At 35.7% G+C, this 23,035-nt stretch overlaps 1 protein-coding gene across 1 annotated transcript; it reads right to left on the reverse strand.

Moving 5' to 3' along the window:
* Nucleotides 1-11: 11 nt before the first annotated feature.
* Nucleotides 12-21,718, reverse strand: LOC113075876 (dual specificity protein phosphatase CDC14AB-like). The gene is made up of 11 exons (XM_026248532.1): nt 21,711-21,718; nt 21,490-21,556; nt 17,423-17,485; nt 16,814-16,901; nt 15,585-15,815; nt 15,066-15,204; nt 14,387-14,540; nt 13,962-14,062; nt 9,574-9,708; nt 6,603-6,969; nt 12-2,180 (listed from the first exon to the last, which is right to left on the reverse strand). The coding sequence occupies exons 1-11, from the start codon at nt 21,716-21,718 to the stop codon at nt 2,151-2,153; spliced, it is 1,383 nt and encodes a 460-aa protein (XP_026104317.1). The 3' UTR covers nt 12-2,150.
* Between the last annotated feature and the right edge of the window lie 1,317 nt (nt 21,719-23,035).

The following is a 23,035-nucleotide window of genomic DNA, read 5'->3' on the forward strand; positions in this document are numbered from 1 at the left end:
AACGAACAAACTAAAGCAAAATTTGTCTTTTATTTATTCTGGTCTTTCAAATCGTGTTTACATTTTAACAGAATAATGTAAAACCCACTACTTTGAAATTTAACGTCTGCATGTCTTTGAAAAGCAAACACCATTCTAACATTGTTAGACTGTCTTTGCACACTGCTCCAAAAATAGATATTTATATTTTTAAGCAATAGATTAGTTTACATCATGTATATGTCGAAGAAGTAGAATATTTCAAATACGATTCTCCCAAAACATATATATATACACACATAATTCATAAAACCATCTGGAATGTACAGAGTGCTACAGGACTAATAGATGCAGAAAAATCAATCATTGAGATATAATTGCATAAACTTGCACTGGGGTAATTGTTCAAAGAGAAACACATAGATTAGTTTAACCCCAAAATGAAAATTGTCATAATTTACTCAACTGATATCAACCTGTATGACTGACTTTTCTCTGTGGAACACAAAAGATGATATTTGGAGGAATGTTCACGCTGCTCTTTTCCATTTAATAAAAATAAGGCTGCTGAGGTCCAAATGTGCACCATATAAGTAACATGCTGGTATTTTCAGAAGAAATATGATACCGGAGTTTACCAAATCTGTACAACAGCTTGTGTGATAAACTAAATGCAATGTACTTTGCAATTTGCAGAATGCTTCCTCTCTACTGTAACACCACGATTTCATTTAAATACATCCAATTGTTTTTATGACATTTTGCACCAGATTTGACATCCAGTCCAGTACGACTTATATATGTTTTTTTCCTCATCATGACGTATTTTTGGACTGATGCGACTTCTACTCAGGTGCGACTTATAGTCCGAAAAATACGGTAATTGCGCAAAATCTTATTTTATAATTCAGAGAAAAAATTAGGTCAAGTAAGGAATGACTTGAGGCTGAATTTATTGTCATTTTTGCATGAAGTAAATCTGAAGGTTTTAGTTTAAACCCTGCCGGTCACCTTTAAGAACTAAAGAATAATTTGCACTTGATTGTAAACATCCTAAAATAATTGAATTTGAGACACAAGCGCTGGAAAAACGCAATCAGATCAGTTTGTACATTCATTATGTGCACTAACATAAAAGGTTTTGTTATGCATATCACCTTCTACACTTAAGCTCATCTATTTTACTAAAGTTTGCGATTAATTACAGTTAATGTATATTTTAAGCAGTTTGAGCTGTTTTATGCAAAAACCATGCATTTTAAAACCAATAGCCAAACGCTTGTAACCCACTCGTACATTCTGAGTTGTTATATTTCAGATGCGCTGGTGAAATGGACACTCCTTAAAAGTGAAGTGTTGATGGTTGTGTTTTCAACAGCCCTTGATGCTCTTGAAACACGTACAACCTTATATCTGTATTAGTTTAATAATAACGCACATTATATCACAACGATGGGAAAAAAGTCCATCCTGTTACAACCGTTCATACTGAACAAACAAAGCCCTTAATTTTCCAGAGAAAAATAAGCTTGCTTACAAATTGTTTGTGGTCTCATTAGCCATCATCCGTTGCATGGAGACAAACCCCCCTTAGATCCCCAAATGAAGAAAACATGTACTCTTTATGGCTTTCGTGGACAAAAAAAAATCCCTTTTAAGATGATATGTAGCTATCGAACCATTTTGCACCTTTCAAATATAGCCCTCGTACTTGATATGTTACTTAGTTAATACACTCAGGAGACAAAAACGTCAGATATTTATATCAGAACAAATTTCCTAATCCAAAGATGCACAAATATTAACAAACCTTGTCGTCGAGTACAAGAACTGTAGATAAAATAGGACAAAAATAGTAAAAAAATTCATCATCTAAAAATATTTAACTATGGAGAGTATCTCTTAAAAAAATAAAAGAAAATAAGTTTTGAAAGGACGAGCAAGCCAAGTTTGTGTCGTTTTAAAAGCATGCAGCAGATTCCAGATCAGCCCTGTCATAGCAAGAGGTATCAGACCATGAGGCTGACAGTTCAGAACGTCTCTAAACATTTCCTTTTGGCTTCGTTCCCCTTTTACAACAAGTAGTCAGCAAATCAGTGGTCACAGTGAAGGTGTCACGGGTCAGGACCAGGCCAGCAGCACGGGACGGGGGTTAGCAGAAGGTGGCAGCTTTAGTACTGAACATACTCAGACTGAAGGGACTGCAAAAGAGGGGGAAAAAACAGAAGATGAAATGATTACGATGCTGAACGTAATTACAGAAAATAACATGGCAGAGGGTAGTTAAATAATAGTCTAAAAAGCCAGACTAAGACATTACTATCACATCCCTCTCTGATGTAAATGAGGCTGAGATGAGCATAAAAAGTCAAAGCTAGGGAGAGGGGGAATAAATTAGCATTAAATGTGTGTGTGTGTGTGTGTGTGTGTGTTTTGGGTAGACTTTGTGCAGAAAAAAAGCCACTTAGGTTAGAAGTCAGGTGTAGAACATGCATAGCTGAATGCTAATTATTCATAATTGCGCCACAGCAGGGGGCAACAAAAACAAATTGTACAGCAGACAAATGGGAAGCAACAGAAAGGATTTTGTTCTATTTTGTGTCGTCCGTTTAGAAACGTTTGATCAACGATCAATATTAGCATACTTTGCGTTGTATGAACATGCAATAAGAATATCTTGATGAATTTGTGAATTTCCACTTGATTGCAAACATCCTAAAAAAAGGCTTTTTTGCCCTGTCTGTTTACAAACGTTTTAACAACGTTCTAATAACACACAATCACATTCATTAAAATTTTGTTAAATGTTGCGCATACCGCTACTTAACGATGTTTAAACTTCTGATAGGAATATCTTGATGAATGTGTACATTTCAGCTTGGTTGCAAACATCTTAAATCTCATGATTTTGTAATGAAAAATCAGTAACCAAATTTGAATATCTCTCGCTAAAGTAACCCTGTCAGATTAGTTTGTAAATTCATTATGAGCACTAACATAAAGGGTTTTGTTATTGATATCATCATCTACACATAAAACACCTAACAAAGCAAAAGAAAGCACTTTTTTTGTGTCATCCACTTACAAACGTTAGATTAACGTTATAACAACACAGAACTGCATTCGTTCAAAATTGTAAAGCGTTGTGCATAGAGCTACTTAACGCAGTTTGAACATCTGATTGAAATATCTAGGCAAACGTTAGGAATATCACAGGAAGCCTCACAGGATTCCACCGAACTGGAACGTCAGTCGTTCAAAAGTTCTGCACGATCTACAGATGTTAGCTTATTAAATATAATTTAATTTATTAAACAAATTTGATCATGCTTTCAGTTACCTGAATATATAGTTCTAGCCACTCCATTTAACACATTATACAGTGTTTAAAATCATTCCACAGAATTCTGAAGTGCAGAACATTCTAAAAAAAAGTGTTTTTTTATTTCATTTTTAGTTTTGTTAAAAGTCCAACAACATGACAATGCTGAGAAGCTTTATACTAATTTAATATGACCTAAAGTTGCAATTTTTAGCATCAAGAAACTGATGATATCTTGACTGTAATGAAAGTAAAGAAGACGGCTCCAATCGCCATCAGCTGAACTCCCTTTGAGGATGAAAGTTTAACAGAACGCAGTGCTGCTACCAGAGCAAGATGAAAAACTGATATTTATCATCACTGCAGCGAAACCTTGAGTCACTGCTGCTACATGTGTAGGAGTTGTGATGTTCTGAACAAAGACAGCACTCTACACTTCACAACGGTGATGAGATGAGCCAATCATCAATCACATAAACAAATGAAAGTCTAGAAAGCCTAGGAATTTGTGAAATCACATGATTAGCAGTGCAGTACAGAGAAATGTGCGTAAAAATCCCTGATTCACAATGGACAAAAGGCACCAACAGGAAATTGTAAGGGGAACCACCGAACTCCTTCCAACAAGACAACTTCCAAGCGGTGTGGAGACGGTCCAAGAACAACAGAACACAAAAACTAAACACATGGCCTTTCTGTCCGGCCTGAGTGCCCTCAGGTCACGCGATACCACAATGCGTTTTCACTGCATCGGTCAAGCGTTTCTAATAACTCTAGACCTGTACGACATCTTGCTTTCTGAATCATAGCTCTAATAAAAGGTGTAATTATACGAAAATAAAAAGAGTCAGAGTCAAGGACTCTTCTGCTTCACAGAAAACACATGGAGGAATTTAATGTTTATGGACGTGGAACATAACAGAAACATTTGGTTTCTAGTAACAGTTTAACCAACATATGAATCAGTTCTTGCATAACAACCCAAAGGGTTTGAAGTTTTAAGGTGAAGATGACAGGAACTACAGAACTACTTGAAGCAAGGGACAATTTGTTTGACGTATTCAAACAAATGCTGAATATTGTAGCATTATTTTGCCGAAGACTCCACTCCCTTTGCTTCAAACAGCAGCACTGAGATGCCGTTAGTACATTAGCTACATTTTAAATCCTTTGTATGAATCCCTGCTCGGCCTTTTTAATATTTGTTAATTTAGTATTAATTTTCTTTTCCTCAGAGCATCAGTGTGGGATGCACTCACAGAGTTAAAGGGTGAGGGATTAGCTTAAAACGAAAAATGAGTCTCATCCTGACCACTCGATTAAAGCACATTTGACAATTGTAATTAGGTCATCTGAGTAAGAGCTTTATGAGAACACACTAGAGACAGATGCTACACAGACTGACATGTAGAAGTAGAAGTGAGTAGTGTGCACGTGAGTGTGTAATTGGTAAATACTGAGGACATGCAACATGCTTAAGATAAGTGTTTAAAAAAAATAAGACTGTTACATGTTAGATCAGGGTGAGGTAGGAAGGAGTTTGAAGAAGAAAAATGTACCATGGTAACCACAGTTTCCAATAAAACACCACTGCTATGACTATAATAAGGAATCTTGTTTGAGCAAATTAAGATGATTCCAGATTTAGAAATGTAATAGGGATGCACCGAAATTACAATTCTGGCCAAAAACTGAAACTGCACATGCAGTTCACATGCAGTATAACATGCACATGCAGTTATTTAATTTTATTAAATAATATAAAGTAATTTTGTGAGACTTTTTAAATTTAACTCAATTTTAATTATACTGAATTTAAAAAACACAAGCCAATAAAATAAGCCCACTTTTACTGAAAGTAACGCAATAAAACTAGACAGAATTTATATTACTATTGGTAACACTTTACAATTAGGTTCATTAGTTGACATTAGTTAACTATAGTGAACATGAATTACGAATGAACAATAGTTCTTCAACATTTACTATGTTTTTAAAATATATTTTACAAAAAAATTTTTAATTATGTATTTAAAATTACATTAATTTCATTTGAAAAAAATATTGTAATTGCAAACTTTTTTTCATGTTATTTAGTGAATAAGTATTTTTTAATATAATTTCAGTAAATTTCTGCACATTTCATTCCCATCATATATATATATATATATATATATATATATATATATATATATATATATATATATATATATATATATATATATAACTTTGATAACAGAAAAATGAGGTATCTAGCTTTTATATTTAATTATAATGTACATAAATCAAATGTATATATGAATTCATTAAATTTTAAATAATTTAGAAATGTTTAGTTTAGTCACTTTATTGTCCACAAGCTGAATTTGTCTTGGGCTTCACCACACAAATACATACAACATCATCATCACACAAATCACATAAAAGACCACAAGTAACACAATCACCCCTACTCACACACACACACACACACACACACACACACACACACACACACACACTCAATGTGTAGCACAAATGTTTCTATGTTCTTGTCATTTTCATTTTATATTACATTAATATTATAATAATACATTTAATACATTAAATACATTTAATACAATAAAACAATTATGTATTTACAATTATACTCACTTTATAAATTAATCAAATTACAATTATAAACCATTTCAATTTTACTTTCTTTCAATAATATCTTCACTTTTCATTTTTAGATTTTTCTGTAAATATTTTGTGAATAAAGACAAGTGTATTAATTTCAGTAATGTATATATATATATATATATATATATATATATATATACACATACATACATACACATATATGTGACCCTGGACCTCAAAACCAGTCTTAAGTGTCAATTTAGATTTATATATCATCTGAAAGCTGAATAAAGAAGTTTTCCATTGATGTATTATATATATTAGAATCAGACAATATTTGGTAGAGATGGAACTATTTGAAAATCTAGAATCTGAGGGTGCAAAAAAATCTAAATACTGAGAAAATAGCCTTTGAAGTTGTCCAAATGAATTCTTAGCAATGCATATTACGAATCAAAATCGATATTTTTGAGCCATACAATGTTTTTTTGACTACTGCTAAAAATATACCCCAGTGACTTGAGACTTTTTTTTGGTCCAGGGTTATATAAATATATATATGTCTTATTATATTGTTGACATATTATTAGTAACTATGGCATTTTGGCAGAAACCGACAGTTACCATGTTACATTTTTTGAAATGCTGCTGCTGTGTGTGCATCTTGGGAGGGTTGATGGGAGGAGAGATGACTTACAGGAATGGACCGACTGAAGTATCGTGCCGAGAGCCCGCTCAGCCCCGTCGGGGGGCTTCTGTGGTGCCCCTGTTCACTGGCCCCTAGCCTTCCATTGGTGGAAGGTCCACTTGGGCTGGTGTTGTTGAGGTTGTAGGTCAGGGTTTTTACCCCGCTGCTTGGGCTTACCCCGTTGCTGTTCGGCGTGCTGGTGCTGTTATGCTGATTGTTGTTGACCTCATAGTGGTAACTGTGGGTGGTGATCGGGCTGCTGTAACCCATGCGGACGGGGTGGGAAGTGAATGAAGAAGGGGAAGGCGGTTTCCCAGAGCTGTTGGCTTCACCATTTGGTTCATACAGGTTACCCAAAGAGCTGGCTAACCTGGTGCTGGAGGATGGGAGGGAGGGAAACACACATGAAGGGTGGAGGACGGGGAGGACACACTCATAACCCATATCTACACTGCAGGACACAGAGATCATGGAAAACTATCTGATGATGGGACAAGGAACTGCATGCATTCTGGACTACACTGTATTTTCTGCTGTTTAAGACATCAAACAGGGCTGGGCGATTTATTATATACTGACAATCTTTCTAATCATAAATATTGTTTTTAATGCAATACTGATTCAGCAAAGTATCCATGTCTCTTTAAATTTATGTTTGATTCAATGAAGTCGATCATTAAATTATGCCATTATTAAAACACGCAATTTAAACATTTAAAATGGTTTCTTTATGTGAGCATTTGAGCAAATCAGCGAATAATACAAATGCAGGTGAAAAATGTTCTTACGCCAGAATTCAAGTTTTACTATGGTAAAACAAATGTGTTAAAACTAACCCTGCATTACTTTGTGCCCCGCGCTCCCCTATATTATTTCACACTTCTCTAGTAAGTTTCATCTGTGTGTGAAGACAGTAGCGCAAATCCGTGAAAGAATGTTCAGAAGTGAAATAAATAAAGTTGAATTACATTACATATCTCTGTCACAGCATTATAAGCGTTTTATCATAAGATTTGAGTGATCATTGCAAAAAATGTGTTTATGTATATATATATTCTGTTTATGTATATACTGTATTCTATATATAGTATAGGCTTGTTGCGATAGTCGGTGTTACCGGTGATACACGGTGTTTAACCCACCTACCGGTCATAGCACTTGACCACCGGCACCGTCCCCATCGATTTGAAGTTTTAGCCTATAGCAATAAAGCACTTAATTCAGTTAGTGACTACGTGCCTTCGTAATTTAGCGTAAGCGGAACGAGCGCCACAGTAAAGCAGCATGTGTCCGATTTCATTTATCATTTGAGGAGAGTGAGGTGAGCTAACTGGCAAAGGATGGCAGAAGATCTGGTTTCAAAGCGAAATGCAAAAGCACCTCTTTGGAAATATTTTGGATTCAAACCAAATGCCAACAGGGAACCTGAAAACGTTAACGAGGCATCCTGTAAACTTTGCCTGATAAAAGTGGCAGCATCCGGAGGTAACACTTCGAATTTACACGCACATCTTCAAGCACACCAAAAAAATGAAGTGGCCAAGATGGGTCCAGCGGCAAAAAATCTACCACAAAAGCCTGACACACAAACACAGCCTTCGATAAGTGGTGCATTTGCAAGAAGTTTAACAAAGTTTTTGATGTTCGTTCATTTCATATTCGATGGTTGTGCTGTGTTTTTTTGTTTTTTTTTTTGCTGAAAAAGGCAGGCACTTTATTTAACGAATAGTGAATTTTTTTTATATAATTTCTTGTTTGATACTTGCACGATGTGTGCAGTGGTTCGTTTTGTTAATAAATGCACTTTAAAGGTGTTTCATAAGTGCTTTTGTTTAGTTTTTGCATGGTGTGTTAAATTATTATTCATTTTGCAATAAAGATGTGTGCAATACAAGCGAGTGTCTTATTGTTTTGTGTATTTTTATTAAGAATAAAATAAATTAACCCATGATTAATTCAAACAAATGCTACTGAATTGCCGCTAATTAAAGTGAAAGTAAATTGAGACGTGTGCACGTCTGCACGACCGCATTTTCGGCCACCCGAAATCCCAGACACGCAACCCCGGTGACACCGGGATTACGATTTTTTTTACACGTCGATTAACCAGTGGAAAAAATCCGTCACCGCAACATCCCTAATATAGTACCAGTCAAAAGTTTGGAGACACAAATGGGAAAGTTTACAAACTTTTGACTGGTACTGTACTATAATATACACAAAGAATATCGGCCGATATATCGGTATCCACTCTTGTTTTTATTTCTACTCCCTTTTATTGGTATCAGCCCCAAAAAAACCATATCGGTTGGGCACTATTGTTTTTATTATTTTTGAGGAATACTGAATTTGTTTTGTGCAAGTGAGATGAGTAAATGCATGTTGACATTTAGTCTAGAACTACAGTAACACGCTTACACAGCGCACTTGTAAGCTTCTGCACTCTATATAACACTCTGTGTGTTTTAATGTATACAAACATTAAAGTTTAAATCACCCTGCCCTAGTCCAAAGACTGTTAAAAAGTGTTTTTCAACATGGTTTGAACAGTACAATAAAGTAGAGGGCATGCACTTGGTCCAAAAATATATGGCTATGACCCGATAGGTGCTGGTTTGGAGAGAGTTATAGAGTGGTATGTAGGTGATATGACTCTGGATATCTAATTATATAAACCGCAGGGAATGAGTCGCTTGAAACCAACAGCATGGAGCAACCAACTTGGTTCCTTGCATTTATGGCTTTCTGTTTCATAGCATAGGGTAATCACAGAGAGGAAAGAAGGCCACCAGGGAGCTGGGAGGACATGAAATAGAGGAGGAGAGAAAGAAAAAAGAAGGAATAAGTTATATAAAAGAGTTGGAAATAAATATGCAACAAAGAGAGAGTTGGACAAGTGAGATAATAAGCAGGAGGAAGAAAGAAATGGAAAGTACAGAGGAGATTTGAGGAAAGCTGATAAGAGGGATGTCAGGCTTACCTCTTGAGGTTGGTTGATGACGATGAAGAGCGGCCAATTCGTTTGGCAGAGGCAGAGATGGAGGAGGATGGTGGGACTTTAGAGGATTTGAGGGGGGAGATGGAGCCCTGGCCAGTGGCTTCTGGTTTCACTCTGCTGTTAAACACACAAGTACAGACACAAAATCAGCTGAAATCAAAAATTCAATAGGACACTGAAGTTCTCAAGCACAGATCTAGTTTTGCTCATCTTAATAAATTTGTAAAAGCAAGGCAGATATCATTGGGATTTCAGATTTCCTTTAAAGGGAAGTTGGTGAATTTAAAGTCAAAAGAAAGCGAAAGCAGCTCTGCAGTTATTTAAAAGTGCACTGAATAAACAAGATACTGTGATCTGAGCGGCTACCATAAGTCTGCCTACAAAGTTATCATTTGATCAAAAAAATAAATAAAATTACCCCAAACACAGACTTCAATCAAAAGTGCCAGACTGTCTGTCCATAATTACCAAAGTTCCCAAGTACATTTCTAATGTTCTTGCCAAACACTTTTGGAAAATTTCGGAAATTCACCTCTATTTGACTCTGTACAACAACAGAACCAGATCATTATGCTTTATAGAGTGCTTTGTTTGAGTAAAAATAAAACAGGGAAAGTCACTGGCAAGGATCACGAATTTCTGGAATTTAGCCAGTTGGCGCTGTGGCCTAGTAATCAGAGCAAATGCTCCATATAAATATAGACAAGCTGTCTGCTTGTATATCGCAGATTTTTGAGAAATCTCTTCGGTTTTCTCTTTAGTTTCAGTGTCAGTGTCAGGTTCTTCAGGTCTTCGTTCTTCAGTGCTCTTTTCTCTATCAGTTGCCCTCCCTGACGCTAATCACAATCTCCCACACGGTTTATTCTTTTTCACCCACTCCAGAAACTCCTCTTTGACTCCGTTTAATCTCAATGAAATAACTGACAAAATGTAAAAAGAAGTGATGAAAATGATCTGATTCATTAATTATCAAATTAAAAAGAAATAGAAAACTATCGAATATGTCAATATTGTGCAAACATTTCAAGAGCTAAGGTTTTCACAAGAACACTAGAATGAATTTTTTTAAATGCACTCGCATGCATACATTTTATATTTTATAAATAATTTTGAATCAGTCCTGAACTAAATGATTATTATAAAATTATAAAATTAACTGATTAAAATAAAATTATATATACTGTTTTGTTTAAAATGCAGTATTAGATATTATACGTAGTAATTTAACATTCAAAATAAAACTCAGTGTAGTTAAATATTTCTTAACAGTAACTAGCAAATGCTTAATAATCTTTTGCAAGATTGACCTTTTCTAAGTTATGTTGGACAAACAAAACATTTAAATGAAAAAACAAGAATCAATGTAATATGAAAAAATAACTTCATGATTTTATACACAATTGAAATATAATAAATTACTATATCTGTACAAAAAATGGTCAAAAATGAAACCAAGCACTTTCCCTCTCTCTATCAGCTAACACCAAACAAACAAATTTGCCAAGAGCTCATCCTTCATTCTTGAGAGAAGGAGCTGCAACAGGAAGAGTAGGAGGGCCAGTTATGTCCGAGAGGCCTCTTTAACTCGCCGCTCTTCATGGAAAATTAATTAAGGACTGTGCATTTGCTCAAGAGGGGGTGTTTAATTTACATCTGGTTAAACGTGCTAAAACAAGGCCTGTTCTAATTATTAAGGACATCATCATGTACACAAGGATGCGGCGTCCTGTTCTCATCGAGTGGTACTTGAAGGTCTTGTTTAATTATCATTTTCGGTCCCTGTGCAAGGATGGGCTGAAATTGAAGATATACCAGGGTATAATTTGTCTTTGAGTGGCTGAAGTATGTAAAACAGCAAGAGCAAGTAGGTTGTGTTTGTTCCTTGTGCTATTTTTATAAACTTGGAGAGGTCTGAGGTAAAAAAGCTAGTGTAGTGAGCCAACAGCTTACGCAAAGCATAATTTTTTTTATGTTCATTTATGGAAGTTTGATAAGATTAACCTGGCCACATAACCATTTTTCCAGGTGGTTGTGTTATTTTACCATTAAGACTTCTGTATGTAAATTACCTCTGTTATGGTCTTTTAAGTGAACAGACTGAAACTTGGAAGAAAAAGTTACATGATAGGCTCAGATGCAGACCTAGTGTGTATCTTCATGTCTTTGAGTCTGTTCCAAATGAATCACAAAATGATGCGTACTACATACTATTTTTTAAAATAATTTAGTATGTCACATGCATAATGTGCACACTATGTACATATTTAGCAAGCAATCGATACCCAGATTATCTACTACATTTGCTAAACTGTGCAGTATACAAGCAGAGCCTCGAACACATCGACCAAGCAGAAAAACGTATCGGCCGCTGCCGATATTTGAAAAATGCCAAATATCGGCCGATATATCGGTCGACCACTAGTATACAATAAGCAATCAATTTAAAACTACCATTCAAACCAAACACAGTAAACAAAATTAGTATTCAGCATGCATACTTTGCACAATATGTGTATTTTAGTATGAATTAAATACCCAGATTGTCCATTACATTTGCAAACTATGCTGTATACAATCAGAGCAAACTATAAAATACTATCTCACAAAGCAGTGCATACAAATGACATTCTACACATATTTCTGAGGTAATGTTTGCACAAAGTAGTGACATCATGTTTGAAATACTTTGCATACTATTTTATTAAAAACACTACACAGTATGCATTTACACTGCATAGCATGCAATAAGCAATCTACTAGTATTCAAGTGATTTTAAGCCATTTTTTAAACTGGATTACTATGCACAGTGTGTTTATTTTTAGTATGCATCAAATATCCAGATCCTCTAGTACTACTACTATTACTACTACTACTACTACTACAACTACTACTATTACTTACCCAGCTACTCTTAAATTAGTACAGTCACATTTTAAACATTTGTATACTATTTTGTTCTAAAATTAGTACACAGTATACATTATACACTGCATTGTATGCAATTAGCATTATGCTTTTGTTCCATTTCAAACTCAGGACTCTCAAAATCAGCAATATAAAAGCAGAAAGCAGACTGTTTCTTAAGGGTTCAGCATCTTTCCAAGACACCAAGTTACTATGCCAACCAGCTCAGCGCCTGGTACATCAGCACTCTGTTCTTTTGTATTCATTTCAGCTCTGTGTCTTGCATTTAAGAGTGGACTGGAAACACTAACCGTGGCCTGGCATCATTTAGCTCTTCACTTAGCTAAATACTAATGGAAGTTGAAAGAGTCGTAATAAAAGGCTTCATTCATGAACGCAAAGAACGAGTGTCATTTATGTAATGTGGTTTATCACAGTGAGTACATGGAGACCTGAATAGAAGAGGTGATATTGGTCTTAAGAACAGCTTTGCTTTTTATGTCCAGGTTGCAATTCAGGCCCAGAATAGAATACTGCATCACGAAATGCCTCCTAATTAGGGATGGGCGAATCGATCCTGAAGTATCGATACATCGATACTGATGCGAGTATCGAAAGTATCGATGCTCAAATAAAAAATATCGATACTAAATTGGACAATTATATAATTGTGTTGAAGGGATTTTCCTGCTTATCTGAACACACGCAAATGTTGCAAGGCAGAATCAATCAATTACAGAGAGCATTCACTCACTTCCGACAGTGCATTTAAATAGAGCTGCGTGTCTCAAGAGTAGCCAATAATAAGAAAGCATTTATGTTTTTGGAAAAGGCAGCCCAGAACAATGCAGAAAAAACATAGGCTATATGTTTGAGTTATTTCACATTAAACCTATTGAAATCGTACCCTAGTTTGTGCAGTACATTTATTTAAATTTGAATGTTAAAAGTTCATACTGCTCATGTTCTATTCTGTATTGTTAATATAAATCACACACTCTCCGAATAAACAGGTTACATTTTATGCATGCAACAGCCTATTACTGGCAGTCCCTTATGACAATGACACATGGTTACCACTACAGTAAACATAATTTAACCATGTGTAAACAAAATATAACATAATAAGTTGCAATTAAGAAATATTGAATGTTAAATTGCATTTCAAATATAAAGTTAAGTGGGTATTATTACCCATTGTACTTAAAATAATTAAATAAATTTCATAATCTAAAAGTTCAGTTTTAGAAATATTGGTATCGATATCGGTACCGGTATGATACTGGCCATTAAATGTATCGGTATCGTATCAGGGAAAATATGTGGTATCGCCCATCCCTACTCCTAATGCAATTTAAAATGCAACAAGTAGAGTTGCATTCTCAGTGTGGCAACAGGGTGGAGGTTTCAGGTTTTGCTATAGTTAAACATATTAATGCAGAAGTCCAAACCAACGGCGTCTTACCTTATGGCTCCAGTGGTCGCAGACTTCGGTTGCCGTCGACCCTTTAAGGCACGCAATTTGTCTCCTTGCGTCATACCGAGATCGTTCTCCACATAATCGTTCTGTTGAGAGTTAGAGAACATGTAAACATCTGACTTAATTCCATTAAGGTATGAATTGAGTTTATATACCTTTTAATAATTATTACAAAGGTCTAAAATCTGATTTACAGTATTGCATGCAAAGTATATCGGTCAAAATAAGTTTTTTTTAATGTTTTTTTTTTTTGTTAATTTAAATAAAGGTTTCATAATTACATACATTTCTTTTATATTGTTATGTATACTTTGTATATTATTATATTTCTTTTTACATAAATATATTTTATTATATTATATTTAGGTTATATTGTGCATCCCTAATTCAAATAATAAAAATGGCCTTACCTCCTCCATACGGTCCAAGCTGTGTGATTTAAAGATGGAGGTGTTGATGGAGAGGTCGTCCATACTCGAGATGAGGTGAGGAACGGATCTGTCCTCATACTGCTGCTGCTTGGAGCGGAGAATATCTCCATGCGCCCAGAGACTCGCCTGCTTCCTGTACATGTACAAATAGTACATTTCCCCATCAATGTCCTGTGCATATCTTGTTTTGCACAAATAATAATCAGACCGAAACCATGCATTCAATGCCAATACAAGATAAGGGACATTTTGTGTCCAGCAAGCAGGAAAGGAATCTCACACATCTCACAATGGCCTAAGGAGGAAAATATGCCTGAAGATAACGTTCTCCACCACAGCATTGTGTTAGCCCAAGAAAACACTTGAGATCAGCTTTAATTGCTTTAATTGGCCTTCACATGATCAGTGCTGTTTTAACTCAGACATGACAGAAGTCAGATGACAGATCTGGAACACCAGCTGTCCTTCCTGATCTGCGTGATCTGAGTGCTCTTTTAAAAAAACTCTCTTACGCTTTTGAAAATACATGACTCTGAGCCAGAGTTAGAGCACTCGTCGACATTATGTAAATGTAATGAACAACAAAAAGAGGAAAAAAGCCTCAGGGAGGTGTAAAGAGCCCAAAAGTGGTGCATTGTGGGTAAATGTTTGGACTTACTCTTCTAGGTAATGCTGCTGGGGTCCAATAACAGAGCCGGGTCTGCAGATGCGGATCCATGCGATAGCGTCAGCAGCCGTGAAGCGGTAGTGCTTCATCAGGTAGCAGCCAATCAAAGTCCCCGTCCGGCCCAAACCAGCTGTGATTGGTTGGAAAAAGGTCTTAGGTGTTTAAAATACAAGTGTTATTATGTAAAATTATCTATTATAAATGAACTGTTCTTAGGAAATTTTTGGGGGGACTCATTCATGTAATTCTAAAGTATCTTAAGGCCACATTACCATAACATTAATGAACATTTTGATTTGCTTTCAGTTCCTGTGAAATCATAAACTATAAAAAACCTCTGTCGTCGAGTCCGACCTCAATAATAGGGCATTTTAATGTTTAATTCTACATAAAAACAAAGCCGTTTTCCCAACAATTATCCTATTTTTGCACAAAATAAGTATGGCAGTGAGGCGACGCTGTCATTTGTGTGGACTTATTTCCATGTCTTTGATTTAAGTGGCGTCTCACCCTTGCAGTGCACGGCCACCGCTCCGTCCGTGCTCTCGCAGATGTGCAGGAAGCGGCTGGCGATGACGTCGCTGGGCGTGCTGCCGTCCACGAAGAACAGGTCGTAATGGTCGAACCCGGCGTCTGTGAAGCGCTTGGCTTCGTAGATCTTCTTGTTGAGGCGTACTATGGTAGTGACATTGTGCTTCCGGAAATATGGGAAATAAGCCTCGGGGGCATGTAGAGGGTAACCTGCCACACACAAGAACAGGAATAACATAAAATAACAAGAATACAGTTGTATGTGTGTGTGTGTGTGTATATACTAAAACTGCAATCAATAAATATTAAGTTATAATAAGTAAACATAAATATTTAGTGAATACATAACAAATCACCCAATTAACCTGCAATGCAAGAGAAGAGAGTTTATAAAAAAAAAAAAAAATTTTTAAATACAATTATGTAGTTAAATATACATTTATTTTATTTATATTTAGATATACTAATATGGGAAATAATAATTCAATGTTCTCTAAATATGTATATTAAAATGACAGTTTGAATGAAAAACAATATATATATATATATATATATATATATATATATATATATATATATATATATATATATATATAATTAAATATGTAATGTATTTCCCATATTATAAATATAAATATAAATATTTCCTATTTTAAACATAATATGAAAAACAATTCTATATTTATTTAAAATATATAAATATTAAATATATAATATAATTCCCATATTTAGATATAATAATATATGAAATAATTATTTAAATTTGTTTATATATATATATATATATATATATATATATATATATATATATATATATATATATATATATATATATATATATATATATATCATACACACACACACACACACATAATAAACTTCCTGTTAACCTGGCTGTCACAAGAATAAGAAGTACATCCATTAACATGCAATGAAAGAAACAAAACTTAAAATAAAAAGTTTTCTATTTAGAATGAAGGACTTCGATCTCTATGAACCCTAAATGAACCATTTGCTCTAGTACTTTTATCATGATATCTAATACCTAATGTTGCACTTTCTAGTTCTGTGTGTGTGAATCTGGGACAACAGTGTTTATTATAACAAGGGTGCCCTCTACTGTCACATAAGTGAATTACATCAAACATCACGTAGAGAAAAGTGCTGAAATAAAAGATAAACAGCTAAAAGATGGCAAGCAGCCTTACCGTCCTCAATTTGACTTTTCGGATGTGGCCCACTGAAAGCGAGAAGTTTGCCTGGGATGATCCAGTTCAGATCTCCGTTCTCAACCCGCTGAAGGCCAAAAATAGAGAATTAGACAGAGAAAATATGTTAAAATGAGACGTAAAGGAATAAATATTTAGGGAAAAAGAACAAAACAGGAGGGAGGCAGGATGTTTTGTACAACAGCCGATGGAATATGTTTTATAATGGGTCCGCAGGCACAAGACTGTCGTAACCCCTTCAAAGCAGAGGGCGCAGCGGGTGACGGATTACCACAAGATGGAAAATGTGCATAATACTAAATCACAAATCAACTGAATGCTCATTTGGCATGAATTGTTCCAGCGATTGTCTGAATAACAGCTGAGATTATAAACACAGGTAGGCGACGTGGACTTCAGCGAGCTGCACACCATGTGCGTGATTTAAATCAAACTGAACAAGCCGAGATTATCATTTAAATGTCTTCGGTTCCTGGTGGAATAAACCTGATTATGTAACCGGCTTGAGGAGCAATGAACAGAATTCTGGGTAAAACACTGCACGCTGGTTCGCCTAATGAGCATTTCATGACGGAAGGGCATCATTACCTCGTAATGTTCATACTCGTTTACGTTGAACGTCTCAAAGTTCAAGAATCCGTGCTGAAGGGCCTGAAAAACAAGGTTTAGAAACATTAGTCATCTGCCGACTTCAAACAAGTGCAGTCATACGGTGGATTTCACCTGAGAGTCACAAGAAAATCCTTTATCCGTCTGATTGTTTAACCAATTAGTCAGCGTAATGGGGCTGAAGCGGTCTGTCTGGTGCTCAGTGAAGAGCTGCGGGGGAAGTCGATTAAGAAAAAAGGCACATGAGTCAATAAACCGTGGCAGTGAGCGATGAGGGCCGCGTCTAATGGAGTGTCTGGTTTCTGCTTCACACGGACACGTCTGCCTCTGACAAAACTGGTTCAAATCGTACAAAGTGATGTTTTTGTTTTGCTGACACTACTCACTTTGTTAATAACTAATATGGCAGTAATATCAGACTTTATACTGTTGTGTAATCGCAGTGGATGCAGAATCGTGCAAAAGCAAAGGTTCTCGGTTACTGAAAAAGACAGTAACTGAATGCAGGACATACACATATACATCTATGTGTATATATCAAATGACATTGCTCAAATTACAAATACATCATTCTTTCATGATGACCATATGGGTTACCACATTTGAAGAACGGTGTTCGTCTACACACATGACCTCGAGATGACAGCCATCATAAGGAGAGACTGTTGTAGTCTATGTTTATTTTGGGCATCTATCAGGAGCAGTATGGAAACAGACGGCTGAGAGACTATAACTGCACCCATCCAGCCGTGAAACATGCTGTCCTGAGCTGCAGGGTTGCACCAGACAGTCAAAACCTAATCGAGGCTGATAGAGGGCACAGCAGGTGAGTGATTATCACAAGCTGGCAAAGTTACATCACGCTAATGGACCAGTCGGCTAAGCGTGTTAAGGTATGAAACTTTTTTTTTTACAATTCACACTGAAGTCCACACGTGCAGATGTTCAACAGGCAGCCGTGTCTGTTTACTCCATCTGGGTGAAGCGGCAGATGTGTGTGCATCTGATACAGTGAGCCGTCTCGCTCTCAGGATGTGGTTATGTAACTGTTCCTGGTCAGGTTTTAATCAAATGAGTCCCCTCCACTGCTGACTGGACAAAGAGCTTACAGCAGCAATCCTCTTCTGCAGCGTCAATGGACAGTGTGGATGAGCTGTGCTTAATTACTACCAACATGGCCTAAATCTCCAGTCTCCTCGTTTTACCCTTGCAGTGGTGATGGTGGAGCCTAGTGGTTAAAGATCTGGGCTGGTAATCTAGCGATCTTCACGGTGTCATTGATTGAGACACTTAACCTCCAGGGAGGATTGCCGCTGTAGTAGCTTATTAGAAGTCGCTTCAGGTAAAAAGCTTGAGGATAAAACGCGGTTAGCTTTCAAAAAACTAGCCTAAACAATGTAGCAACTGGCATGTTTTAGAGGGAGTAATTACATATTACACATACAGATTAATACATGAGATTTTAAGTCACAATTACGAGAAAAAGTTAATGTTTCTCGCAAATGCGACTCTCTCATAGTGCGACATCTCACAATTGCTACATTGTTTCTGACAGCTTGCAACTTGCTCCTCACAACTGTGATTTCATCTCCTACAATGTGTCTATCCAAAAATAGCAATATTGTGAGGTGGTCACTATTGCGAGAAAAGTTAAAAATGTTTTTCGTAATTCCAGATTTTTCTCCCAATGTGATGCTTGCTACATAGTTTCTGACAATTTGAAACGTTTTCTTTAATTTCATGAACTGCGATATTGTGATACAGCCACAATTACGATAAACAAGTCTGCAATTATGAGAATAATAATTGTTACTCAAATTGCGACTATTTCGCACAATGCAACATCTAACAGTGTTTTTAGACTGTTTGCAACTTTTTTCTTATTTGCAACTTAATATCTCAAACTGTACAATCTTCCTCAACTGCGATTTTGTATCTTGGGCAAACTGACTACCTAAATATATATATATATATATATATATATATATATATATATATATATATATATATATATATTATTTTAAAGATAAAAAAATTGTTTGCGAGAAAAGTTATAATTGTTTGTCCTAACTTTTTCCTCACTGCTATATTTTTTTTATACAATCTGAAATGTTTTCCTCATAAACTGCGAATCCATATCTCACAATGTGACTTCATATCCAAAAACTTGTGCTAAAGAGATCACAAATGTGAGAAACACACAATTACAACTCACTATTACGAGAACCAAGTATGCACTTATGAGGACTTCTCACATTGTGACATCTGCGTTTATGTCTGACAATTTGTAACGTTTTACTCATGATTGCAGCTTCATGTCACAAAAACATGAGAATTAAAAAAAAAATTGTGATATTCAATTTTAACTCACAATAGTTTCAGAAAAATTGCAATGTTTTCCTCATAATTTTGATTTTATTTTGTCACAATTAAGAAAAACATTTGCATTTGAGAAAAATAAATTATTTCTCGTAATTACAACTTCATAACTCTGTGCGACTGAATTTTTGAGTTGTGAGTTACAAATACACATTGTGAAATGTAAAGCCACAATGACAAGAAAAAAAAATGTTAATTTAGATTCAATTGTCTCCCGTTAAAATTGTGGTAAATTTGGACTTCATGTTAGCTGTAAAAGATAGTTCTATGTGGGGTTTAAACCTACAACATTTTGGTAACCAGTCCAGATGTTTAAACATTAGGCAAACCCAAACACAAAAGAACTGCTCTCATGTTGGCAAACAGGGCATTTCCTCCTCTTTGGCAGCTTGGAGAGAGGCAGCAGTGGTGGTTTGAACATTAACGGGGTTCAGTGTTTATCACACTCACAGAAGCTGTGTGTGACTCATGCAATTAAGAAACTGTTAAAACAAGCTGTTAATTAGAGCCAGAAGGGAGGCACTGATAAAACTGTCACTTACGTCTACAGCACAGGATGACATGAGGGCCCAGAGGTCTTGAAAATGTAATGTTTTAAAAAGATGACCATTTACCCCCTCTCCTAATGAAAAGTCGCTGTGATTTAATAAACAATAGAGTATGCTGTTGGATGATGCTGCTGTTTTTCTTTGACGTAGGATGAATGAAAAGAGTTTATGTAGCGTAAAGGATTTTTTTTTATGACAAGCATGTAGGAAAGCACTCAAGAATGCACGCTGTCAGTGTTTAACAAGTCTTTCTGGCGGGTCAAGCTGAAGACACATCGATACCTGCAGATGTGTTTGGCTCTTGCAGAGTTACTTGTAAACTCACATGAACACTATTTTGATATTCAGCTAGTTTGATAACTTTGTGCAATGAACTGAACAGAAACACATTATTATTAACCAAGAAATGTTTGTTTTGTCAGAGCCTAGAAAGGGTCTGGAGTGACATTCTTTCCAAACCGCAATGAAGACTGATTATACAGGTTATGAGATGTTTTTAAAATGTCTTTATTTAAAAATATAAAAAAGGGGAGTATTAAGACAGCTCCAGACAATTTGCACACTTTATGCATTATGTTATACTCTACTATTTAAAATCTGGGGTCAGTAAGAGATTTTTAAGCATTTTTATAAGTAGTCTGTTATGCTCATTAAGTCGGCATTTATTAGATCAAAAACACATTAAACAAGAATTTGTAAACATTATTAAAATGTTATTTAGAATATATTTTAAAATGCAATTTATGTCTGTGATTCAAAGCTGAATTTTCAGCATCATTATTCCAGTCTTCAGTGTCACATGATCCTTCAGAAATCATTTTAATATTAATTTGATGGTTTAGAAACATTACCATTATCAAACTGAAAACAGTTTGCCGTTACAAAATTTGTGCAAACCAAAGATTCCAAAAGAAATAATCTTAAATAGAAAGCTTTTATAAATGTTCTTTGACATTTTTTTTTCTAAATTTAATGCATCTTTACTGAAAAAAAAACATACTTAAACACCAATATTTCTTCTAATGTAGTCTGACTGATGAATTTGCATTAGTTAAAAATCACTTATCAAATTAGCTTCATAGTAATAATAAAAATGACATACTATAGTGTACATCTCACCTTTCTAACGCCTTGCAAGCAGTCGAGAACTGTCAGGTTGTATGTGCAATTCCCAAATGAAGCATCCCTAAAAGAGAAAAGAGAAAGCATAATAAAAGAAACACCCACAGGAATATAAACAAGAAGATCAAGTCATGTTATGAGCAAAGAAGGGGAACACTGACACTGATTTCAAACTGTGGCTCTCAGGTGATCTGCTTTTATCTAGAGTAAACCATTACCTGCCCATGAATACAAGTAACTGGGTCAGGGCCTTTGTGTTTAGATGTGGGAGCGAAAGTAAAGCGACTGTGTTGGCTTTTGTAATGCGTTTTTAAAGAAAGAAAACCTTGCAGTCGAGTGTGTACACATGGGCAGCCTGTAAACACGATGGGTTCCATCTACAAAAGTCAAGGCGAAATCAATGTCATGGAAAAAGACTGGTTTGATAACATGTATGAGGAAGTCCAATTCAGGTTTGTTTGTGTACCCAAAATGATTTTATTGGGTCAAGGGAAGCAAGGTGTGTAATTTAATGCCAAATGCCTCAGAAACTAAAAGGGGCCAATACACCATCCCTTACCTAACGCATGTTACAGAACAGGTCCTTTGTGCCCACTTTAATTTGAGTTTTGCATTAATTCACTGTTTATGATTCAGGCTCGGTTGCATAAAAAGTGGGTCAGTGTTCTGCTGGGTTCCTTTTATTAGGCTCGAGTGTGCCTCAATGGAAGGTATCAGGCTCCATTGACCCATACAAACACCACATACTCGCATATGCAAACCCTTAACTTCCAGAGGTCTTGTGTATTGGTCCACTGATCCAAGGTAACAATCCTACATAAGTAGGTTGATTTTATTTCAGGCGCACATAATTATTTTTTTAAATCAATGTTTCCATTTTGAGTTACGTAAATCAAAATTATGGTTAAGGGCTTTGCTCAAAAAAAAAGAAAAGAAAAGAAACCCCTGATGGATTTGAACTTGCAACTTTTGGTTACTATAGGTGGCCATGTGTGCTGTTCATACAGGAAACGTCCTGCCCAGGATTTTTATGTTGCACAAAACATCCTAAGTAGTTTGACCAATAACATGCAGTTATTGTATATAATCGACCAATCGTGGCGTGTGAGAAGGTGAGATCTACAGAAAACGATCAAAGCTATGCAAACACGTGAACATGTTCGATCGTTCATTCGACTTGAAGCCAGAAATCCTGGCAAGAGTGCGTCATGTAAAAATGGCCCGTATGGTCACCCTAGGTTACTAACCCAGATGTTTAACCACAAGGTTTTACCACCACCAATTCAATATATGAAGAAAAAACAGTAATAAAAAAGCCCAGTCATCTTTAAAAATAAATAAATAAAGGAAACGATAAGAAAACCAAGGCATGTTTCCAACAGAGCTTTGCAGAAAATGTCTTTGTTCACACAACTATATGTACCACATACTGCCAGCAGGATCCAAGATATGTTTGGAGAAACAGCTGGAGACTTTCCCACCAGCCAAAGCCTCATTCATCTTCCTCCCTACAGCAGAGAAACGTTGAGCCAATCGATTTGGC

This window comes from Carassius auratus, unplaced genomic scaffold (assembly GCF_003368295.1).
Source record: "Carassius auratus strain Wakin unplaced genomic scaffold, ASM336829v1 scaf_tig00017857, whole genome shotgun sequence".
Classification (NCBI taxonomy): Eukaryota; Metazoa; Chordata; class Actinopteri; order Cypriniformes; family Cyprinidae; genus Carassius; species Carassius auratus.